This window comes from Moschus berezovskii, chromosome 1 (genome assembly GCF_049115385.1).
Source record: "Moschus berezovskii isolate FMDL1 chromosome 1, NW_MosBer_1.0, whole genome shotgun sequence".
Taxonomy (NCBI): Eukaryota; Metazoa; Chordata; class Mammalia; order Artiodactyla; family Moschidae; genus Moschus; species Moschus berezovskii.
Genome location: NC_142460.1, coordinates 92,886,864 through 92,897,481, shown reverse-complemented (window position 1 = coordinate 92,897,481; position 10,618 = coordinate 92,886,864). Strand labels below are relative to the sequence as shown.

The window sequence follows — 10,618 nt, the reverse complement described above, 5'->3', positions numbered from 1 at the left end:
AAAACAAACCATACAAGCGGAACAATACTGGAACACAATGACCAGGAGAACAGTACCTGTTTTCTTTGAGAAACTGATTTAAAAAGTAAAGTAACTGTCATTTTTTAAAGTAATCCAAAGAAGACAATATAAAGATTTCAAAATGCTCTGTTGCATCAAAGTGATATCATCTGCCAGCATTTATCAGGCAAAAAAACTCATATTAAAGTATCTTTACTCACATTCACTTTTGTTACACTTCTGAATACCCATATAAATGAAAAAATCGCTGAATCATAACCCAGGCCACCATTTCAAATATTAACTGAAATGAAAACATTTATTAAATACTGAGGAACTTGGCTTTGATATGCAAAAAAAAAAATGACTATTACATACATACACATACATAGAAACACACTTAAGAGGTTAAACAGTACCGGGTTCCCCCACCTGACTAACTGTATTCCAAAATGGTGTTAATGGTACTGAATTTTAACTAATATATAATTCTATTTAAATGCCACTATATTAATCCCACTGAGAAAAAAATACCTGGAAAACATGTTAACATGGAAAATTAGAAAATATTTATTCCCATTAAAAAATACCAGAATGTTTTAGGAAATTAACCAGTGATAGCATATATAAAGTATATCATATCCCATTATGCTATACAAAACATACCCTCGTTTACTGGCTTCTGTTTTGGAAGATGCTTGCCCTTTTATTTTTAATTAGCTTATGCATTTGCTTTATTTTCTAATTTTTCCAAAGAAAAACAATAAACCCAAGACCTTTTGTTCTTTAAAAAAACCACCTGAAGATTCAAAAACTTTTGTAACCATACAACTTATTAAAATATACTTTTTAATATTAGTACTTAACTCCATCAATCCTTTGCCAATTCATATATTCAAAAGCAATATTATAAAAAGAGAATGGAAAAATTTCAAGGAATAATCAATTTTGATATTAATTTCTTAGAAGACCTACTTTAATGATTTCCTTTGAAACTGCACAAATTAATATTCTTATAAAACTAACATTTAAATAAACTCTGATTCATCCAAATTAGTCTTATTCATAACAATTTTCTCAATTTTTAGCAATAATTTGTCTCTAATAAAGTGCTTATTTATAACCCAAATGAAGATTAAGTCACTTCTCATAAACAATATTAATTTAACAGAATTAAGTTTCCTGTATTGACCCCTGATGCTTGAGGATTATTAGAGGTCTACACAATAGAGCGCTGAATTTTGAAATTAGTTGAGAATGATCTAGAATTTCCTCTAGTAAACATATTAGCTATAAATGAAGACAAAAGGCAAAAGTAATGACATAATTCTAGAAGAACACTTCTAGACACAAATGATTTGGTCTTATTTAGGTTTATGGAAAGTATTTAACTGCATAAAATTCATAGGGAAAAATGGCCATATTTGAAAACAGCCACAAGGATCAAAGTAGAACACAGGATGGTAATGAGCAGAGTCACAGAACATACTAAATAGGTATGTATGGTCAGTCCCACTGGAACTTGTAGAGTCAAATTCTTGTATACCTTGGGAGAGAGACAGAAGTTAGATACATTTAAGATCAGCCTCCTAAGATGAAACCATTACTTCTTTGATTTTTACTTTAACTTTCTCTTTTTTCTTTTAAATACCTTTCACCATTGCTATACTTACATGTAACACTATCTGAATGATTCTTTTAGATTCAACATTTCAGTTAATGTAACAGAATCAGACTCATTAATTTCTCTTTGCTATGCAAGAGGCCCTCATCAGTTATCTGTTTTATACATAGCAGTACATATATGTCAATCCCAATCTCCCAATTCATCCCACCCTCTCTAATACCCACTCCTGGTATCCATACACCCATTCTCTACATCTGTGTCTCTACTTCTGACCAAGTCAGTGTTAATGAGCTACTAATACTTACTCAATTTAATAACCGAAAATAAGTTGGGAGGTTAAAACTCTAAAAATGGCCTGCATCAGCCTAGATTTAGATTTATAATAACAATATTACTGTCCAGAAACTTAATCACAGTTGAAATGACACAACTTTACAGTTTTACTTTCCTTTGTTCACTTGTTCTGTGTAATATAATGAACTTAACTAATTCATTTTGTTGCCTTAAAATTAGTAAAAAAGTTCTAAATATAGTGAGGTTTTACTGATTAAATAAAATCAGATGGACACACCACTATTTTTTTTGCCATTGCACACTTTTAATAAGCACATCAACTACACTTAGCCCTGGATCAAGGAGGCATGGGACTAACTCTCAATCTCCATGCCTGCAAATTAAAGGATTCTATGACTACTGCCAACAGCAACAAAGAAACATTAAAAACAAATACAAAACAGCTTCCTATGGTAGAATATAAAATAATCACCCCTTAAACGTGGCAGAAGCATTATAGAAGGAGTTTCATATGAGGACGCATGACCTAAAACAACATGAAGCATTAACTTTGCTGTCGTCGTTGTTTAGTCGCTCAGATGTGTCCAGCACTTTGAACCTCATGGACTGTACCCCACCAGGCTCCTCTGTCCATGGGATTCTCCAGGCAAGAATACTGCAGTGGTTTGCCATTTCCTTCTCCAAAATATTAACTTACTGATTTATATTTCATAGTGTTCCACTGGCAGATATCCTTACTGTTCAAAGCACAAGGAGCTGTCACCTCTGACTGAGCCCAGCATTTCAAGACTGGAAACTCTGAGAAAAAGTGGTAGAAAATCATATCAGAAAACCTGTATCTGGACTAGCAGCCAAGTCAGTCTATCATGTTGGGATATGATTATTCAAACATTTTAATACACAACGTACATGATTTGGACTCAGCTATCATGTGCTATTTTATTTTAACAGCCTGTTCTAAGTGGATGCTTAGAAAATTATAAAATTACAAAGACTGTGAAGAAGTTGAGCATGACTTCTTAACAAATCCCACTACACCAGGGGCCATTTTTTTTAACTTAAACTTTTCTTGAAGTATAACATATCTCAGAAAAATGAACAGATCATAAACCTACAACCAGATAAATTTCCATAGACAAAACACAGCCATGGGAAGAACTCTAAGACCAAAAAATGAACAATTCCAGAACCCCAAATGCTCTCTTGGGAGGGGGCACTTTTCCAAACTTTATTTAGGGTAAGTAAAAGGAACCATTAAAAGAAACAGTAAACTCGGTTGGATGTACAAAGTTAACACAGTTGAATACTGTTTTACTTTTCTAATCATGAAACAGGTGATGACAGCAAATGTGTGATTAAAAGCTTCCTGTCAGTCTTTAGTAACAGTGCTACTGAATTCTGTAAACATTTTAATCAGCCCAAATTTGGAGATACAAAGAACCCCAAAATCTGAAAGGGACTTCCTAAAGTTTTGATTCTTGGAAGACTGAAAATGATGAGAGCAGTTTTTTAATTTGCTGAAATCCACACATAAAAGGAGAACAGTTCTACACAAAACCAATAACTCAGAGACAACTTTTACAACAAAACTAGGTGATAAAGTATCCCTAAAATACATACAAGTGGACACAAAGCACGAACAGCTACAATATCAGTATGCAATCCTGCAATATCAATATGAAGAAACAGAAAGCAGCAGAGGCATCAATGGCTGAAAAAAGAACCACCACGGATTGTATGCCCACTCATAAAAGAGCACAGCCCCACCTATAGTCTTATCAAAAGAATCTAACCTGAATCTGATCACACCTCTCAAGCTAGCTACCAATTTCCAAGTAATGAAGAAGTCAGATGAACTAATGAGTATAGTCATCCAAACCTCAACAACGACACAGTCTCAAATGACCCTGGATCTTCAACAGATAAAATTTTCTTTAAAGAATGAAATAGAGGGGAAATCTGTAATTAATAGACTTAACGGAAATAACATTTTCCTAATGGGCAAGAACTAAGCTATTGTGTCCAAGAATGCCCACTTGAGTGATAAAAGTATAAAAGAAACATAAGGAAGTGATTAAAAGTCAAGAGAGTGGGTTACTCTTACAGGAAAGGAGACTGGGACAGGACCTGTGGGGCTGCTGCTATGCTGACTGGCAAAGTTGTTTCTTGACCTGGGTGGTAGTTACATGGCTATTTCCCCTCTAACAATTCACTAAACTATATATTTGTGAAGTATTTCTATATCAGTGCTTTATTTTACAATCAAAAAGTTTAACAGAAAGAAAAAAGAAACATGACTCTGTTATCACTGTCCTTGACTTACCACCATACCTTTACTCTTATTTTCAACTCTCCAGAAAGATTTGTAACCCTTACCTTGGTCACAATACATCAATAAATCAGGGTTATGAATCACAATAAAAATTTCTCCATCTTTACTATGTGGCCGATGATAGCGATAGTGCACAGGCAAAAAAGCTTGGAAACAATCAATGCACTGTGAATCTTGTCTAGCATAAATGAGAACTTCAGATTCCTTGGACAAATAGTTGGGAGCCTCTATATTAAAATTTTCTGAAACCATCACTGCCTGTCAAAAAGAATACAAATATTAGTCCAGAAGAAATGAATGAGGAAGACTGCTATATAAATGAAAAAAAATGTCAAACACACCACCCCTTATAAACAATTTTCATTCCTCTTCCATCCTCAGTTTTAAGTAGAAAACACAAGATGTGATCTGTGTTTAATAGAAGCTTACTAAAAGCAAACTGAAGAAATTACACTCTGAGGTGTGAAATTTCCTCATAATAAAAATTTCTCTGTAAATTCCTTATCAACCTTTGCTTTGGTAACAAAACAGGTACCAAGAAAAAAAACTTCAGGAATAAATACAGCATTATTCAATAAGCATGAAAACTATGATAAAAACAGTTAACCCAGTATTGGGTTAAAATGATAGGTATCATTCTGGTAATTTCCTGTTCTTCAAAGAAGCGAGTAAGATGGTAGTGAGTAAGATAGAGCACTGCGGGCAGGAAGTCAAAGCAAAGGTCAGCACTCTTTTTTGGATACAAAGAGTTAATGGAAAAAAATGGTAACGATTCTTTTAAAAAATAATATGGTAAAAAAAAAATTTTTAATATGATTTATGCCAAAAGTAAAAATGCACACGTGGCAGAAACTAGTCTTACATTATAAATGTATCCACATATACATATTTATTTATAAAATCACACACATACACACACACACATACACATGCATATGAACATTATATACATAATATGTGTGCGTGTGTATGCATACACACATGCACGTTTTCTTCAGATACACTTACACAAGGAGAAAAAAACCAGCATTAATTTCTACCCACCAGAGCTAGCATCCTAATTCTTCTATTTGACAGTGACACCAAGTGCTGTATTTTCACATGTTGTTTCTGCCCTGTTCATCACAGGAGTAACAGAACTTACTAGCAAAGGTCAAAGAATTATAATCTTCTGACTCATAAGGAACTTGAGAAGTGATCAATTTAAACCACTGTTCCAATGAGAGTATTTTTCAAATATCCAGCCACTGTTTTAATGCTTTCAATCGTTGGAAGGAAATTCATTATTTTAAGTCATCTCATTTAATATACTGTTAAATTTATTCCCTTTTTATTAGTAGAAGCTTGATTCTCTGACCCATAACAATTCACCAATTGTCCATGCTTACAATATTTGCAAAAAATATGTTATTTGTTTTACTAAGGGTCCCTCATAACTTAGAAGGCAACCACCCTCCTCCATATGTTTTCTCCTCCCCAAAGAAATACGTACAGTTTTCTTGGCTTCTCAAGACATGGTTTTCCAAACCATTCATCCTATCAGTTGCCTTTTGAAATACTCAGAGAAAATAGTAGCAATACTATCTTCTTTAGCAAAAATTACATTACTTTCTTCCAGTTTCTAGGTTTAAAAATTGCATTAACTTTTCAGCAGCCTCATTTCAGTGTGAGATATATATATATATAATTTTTTAAAACTAATAGACTTCATCTTTTAGAGCAACTTTAGGTACAGAAAAATTGAGCAGAAAATATAGCATTCCCACATACCCCCATCCCTCCCAAACACACTCACAGTTTTCTCTATTATTAAAATCAGTTTGGTACATTTGTTACAATTCATTAAGCCAACACTGATACATTATTATTAACTACAGTCTATAGTTTAAGTTAGGGTTCAATCTTTATGTTGTATAGCCTGTGGATTTTGACAAATATAAAATGACACGTATCATACTGAGTAGTTTCAATGACTCAGTACTCTGCCTATTCATCCTTATATTTTTCATTTGAACTTTTTGCACAAAACTTTTAAGTAACTCCCATCCAATTTTTTCAAGTAATTGACTTTTCACTAACTAAATCCAGGGACTTATATTTATCTCTATTAAATTTTATCTTTCTGGCTATTGTCCATTTTTTTCTAGGCTGTTGAGATTTAACTGAAATCCCAATCTGTCAACCATTTTTGTGACATTTACGAACTTGATAACTATATCTTCTGTATTTTATCTAAGTATAAAAATGTTGACCAAGAAGATTACAACAGCAAATCCCTCAGAAATTTTACTAGAGACCTTCTGGTAGAAGTTTATTAATGCACTCTCTTTGCATACAACTAGATATAAATCAACGGAGAAGGCAATGGCAAGCCACTCCAGTACTATTGTCTACAAAATCCCATGGATGGAGGAGCCTGGTAGGCTGCAGTCCGTGAAGTCGCTAAGGGTCAGACACGACTGAGTGACTTCACTTTCACTTTTCACTTTCACACATTGGAGAAGGAAATGGCAACCCACTCCAGTGTTCTTGCCTGGAGAATCCCAGGGACGGGGGAGCCTGGTGGGCTTCCGTCTATGAGGTCACACAGAGTCGGACATGACTGAAGTGACGCAGCAGCAGCAGCAAATATAAATCAAAATAACACATATTTTCTATCTTGTCAACAAAGATGTACAGAATGACCTGGTAATAATAAAGGTAACTTTCTTTGAGTACCAATTAAGCTCAGTAGTTTATATACATTCGCTTCTTTAATTTTCACAAGATCCCTATCAGGTAGGAACTCTTAGTCCTGTTACACAAATGTGTAAACAAAGTATCCAGATGGATAAACAATATAGTAGTTAGTAAGAAGAGGAGACAAGAGTCAAAGCCAGGTCAAAGAGATTCCCCTATTCAGTTAGGTTAAATAAGATAGCTAATATTTATCTAGTTGAAAATTAAGTATAAGTAGAACTAACACAAAGTATATTCCTGATAGTGCTATTCAGAATTTATGATGCCATTATGATCTTCAGCTTCTCTAATTAATGAGTTTTTGTTTACTGCTTATTTTCCATAGAAATAAAAATATGGAAACTTCCCAAAAATTGAGAATATTTTTAGCATGAATTTAAACTAGAATATAATGAAAATAAGGCAAACTGCTCTAAGTGGCATTTTGGCCTTCAGAGATGGCTCTATTACTCAAAGGGTTATTTGGTGATAGTTCAAAAACTTTTATTCTGGGTATCTGAATCTCAAAAATCAGCCTTAGGGACTTCCCTGGTGGTCCAGTGGCTAAGACTGTGCTCTGAATGCAGGGGGCCAGGTTCGATCCCTGGTCAAGGAACTGGATCCCACATGCTGCAAAGAGTTCTTCTCATGCTGTAACTAAGACCCACTGGTTAACAGACATGGACCTATACTTTTCCATGACGACACTAAACTACACATATCAAAAACCACCTTAGCAAAATTAAATGAATTAAGCAATAAAATTTTTGTACCGTAACTGTAACACTCAACAAATCTTTCTCCCCTAGACTAGAGCTCTATCAAAAAAAAAATTCAAAACAATAAGAAAAAAATCTAAAGCATTTCCCAATTAAGACACAGTAATTGGTATCTTTGAATAAATTATGCAATCTAAAACTGTAAAACTATAAAAATGAAATGTATAACAAATACTTTTCTGACACTGGGATGTTAATTCTTTTTAATTACTTAAGTATTTTTATTTTTGGTCTCACTGTCTTCATTGCTGTGTGCTAGTTTTCTCTTGTTGTGGAAAGTGGTGGCTACTCTTCATTGCAGTAAGTGGGCTTATCGTTGTGGAGGCTTCTTGTTGCAGCTTGGGGGCTCTAGAGCTCGAGCTTCAGCAGTTGTGATGCACGGGGTTAGCTGCTCTGAGGTGTGTGGGATCTTCCTGGACTAGGGATTGAATCCGTGTCCTCAGCATTGGCAGGTAGATTCTTAACCACAGTACTGTCAGGGAAGCCCCGGGATGTTAATTCTAACAGTACCTATTTTTTTCTAATCAGTCTGGCTAAAGAGTTTATCAATTTTATCCATCTTAAACTACAAGTTTTTGGTTTCACCAGCTTTCCCTACTGTGTGTGTCTGTTTCTGGTTCATTAATTTCTGCTGTGACCTTCATTATTTCCATCCTTCTACTGTGGTTTCACGTGCTCATCATATGGTTTCACGTGCTCATCATAGATAAAGGAGGCTTAGCTGAAAACGTTAATTGAGATTTCCTTTCAAAATAAATAGGCATTTTAATGCTACAAATTTCCCTCTAAACACAATTTAGCAGTATCCCATTAGTTCTGGTATGCTATGTTTTCATTTTCATTCAGTTCAAAATACTTTATTTCCCTTCTGATTTCTTCTTTTGACCCATGGATTACTTAGAAGTGTGTTAATTAGTTTCCAAATATTTGAAGATTTTCTAAAGATCTTTCTATTCTTTATTTCTAATTGAGTTCCTCTGCAGTCAAGAATATTCTTTGTAAGACTTGAATTCTAAATTTATTGAGGCTTGTTTTATAGCCTAGAATGATCTATCTTGATAAATACTGCATGTATACTTATAAAGAACATGTATTCCACTGTTGTTGGGTGGAATGGTCCATAAATGCCAATTAGATCAGGGAGTTGGTTCATAGTTTTGTTCAAATCTTTCATATCCTTACCAACTTTCTGTCTACTTTTTACATCAATTATTGAGAGAAGGGTACTGAAATCTCCAACTATAAGTGTGGATTCATGTATTCCACCTTACAGTTCTACCAATTTTTCTTTGCATTTTGAATCTGTTATTAGTGACATAAATGTTTAGAATTATTATTTCCTGCTGATTAATTGATCCCTTTATCAAAATGGTGATAGTCTTTAGCACTTGTGACAATCTTTGCTCTTGAATCCCTTTGCCTAATATTAATATAACCACATCATCTTTCCTTTGATCAGTGTGATGTCTTATCTTTTGTTTTAAAAGTTAAAGTTCATTTCTCATATGCAATATACAGTTAGGTCTTGCCTTCTTATCCAATCTGAAAATCTCAGCCTTTTAATGGAGATATTTAGACATTTACATTTAATATGATTATTAATATGGCTAACTTTAATTCATCTTGTTCTCTGTATCTTTATTTTTTGTTCCCTTTATCTTCTTTCTCTGCCTTCTCTCCAATAGACTGAATTTTTTTATAGTTCCATTTAATCTGCTGTGCTGGAATATTAACTACGACTCTGTTATTTTTGTAGTTACTTCAGAGTTTATAGTAAACATCTTTACTGTATCAGTCTACTCTCAAGTGGCATTAAACTACCTTACATTTAGTGTAACAACCTTACTAAAGTGTATTTCATTTTTCACTTCCCAACCTTGTGATAGTGCTATCATACATTTTATTCTTAGACATGGTATGGATGCTACACTACATTGTTAGTTTTAGTCAATTATCTTGGAAAAATTTACATACTATGGAAAAAAATCTTATTTTTACTCATGTAGTTACCATTTCAAGTGTTCTTCTTTCCTTGGTGTAGATACAGATTTCATCTGGTATCATTTTCCTTCTGCCTGAAGGATCTCTTCTAACATTTCTGGTATTGGAGGTCTGATGGTGATGAATTCTTTCAGCCTTTATGTCTGAAAAAGTCTTTATTTCACCTTCACCTTGAAAGGCATTTTCACTGTATAAAGAATTCTAAATTCACACATTTTTTTTTCTTTCTATATTTTAAAGATGCTGCTGCTCCATTTTCTTGTTTGCATTATTTTTGACAAGAAATCTGCTGTTATTCTTACCTTTGGTCCTCTGTATTTTATGTGGTGTTTTCTTTTTCATCTTGATGCTTTTAAGATTTTCTCATTATCATTGTTTTAAACAATTTTATTATCTTGTACCTTGATATAGTTTCTTTCATATTTCTTGCACTTGAGCATCATAGATATGTGGGTTTGCAGTTTCCATCAAATCTGAAATTTTCTCAGCCATTATTTCTTCAAATATTTTTTTCCACCTCCATCTCTTTCATCTCTCCTTGGGGATTTCAGTTACACCTCCCCTGCTCAGTTTTATTGAGATATAACATATAACATTGTATAGGTTTAAGGTATATCACATGAAGATCTGATATATGTATATTTTGAAAAATAATTACCATAATAACATTAGTTAAAATGTCCATCACCTCACACAGTTACCTTTCTGTGTGTATGCACAGTGAGAACATTTAAGGTATACTCTCTTAGCAATACAGTTTGTTAACTGCAGTCACCATGCTATACATTAGATCTTCAGAACTTAACTCATAACTAGAAGCTTGTACTTTCTGACTGCTGCTGCTGCTGCTGCTAAGTCGCTTCAGTC

At 33.7% G+C, this 10,618-nt stretch overlaps 1 protein-coding gene across 1 annotated transcript in view; it reads right to left on the bottom strand.

Moving 5' to 3' along the window:
- Window positions 1–546: 546 nt before the first annotated feature.
- Window positions 547–10,618, bottom strand: part of PIGX (phosphatidylinositol glycan anchor biosynthesis class X) — a 24,700-nt gene continuing 14,628 nt past the window's right edge. Inside the window, exons 5-7 of the mRNA XM_088832264.1 lie at window positions 4,298–4,511; window positions 2,619–2,719; window positions 547–1,546 (exon numbers count right to left, since the gene is read on the bottom strand). Of these exons, the coding sequence (XP_088688390.1) occupies window positions 1,403–1,546; window positions 2,619–2,719; window positions 4,298–4,511 (459 nt within the window). The 3' untranslated portion in view covers window positions 547–1,402. The remainder of the gene's footprint in view (window positions 1,547–2,618; window positions 2,720–4,297; window positions 4,512–10,618) is intronic.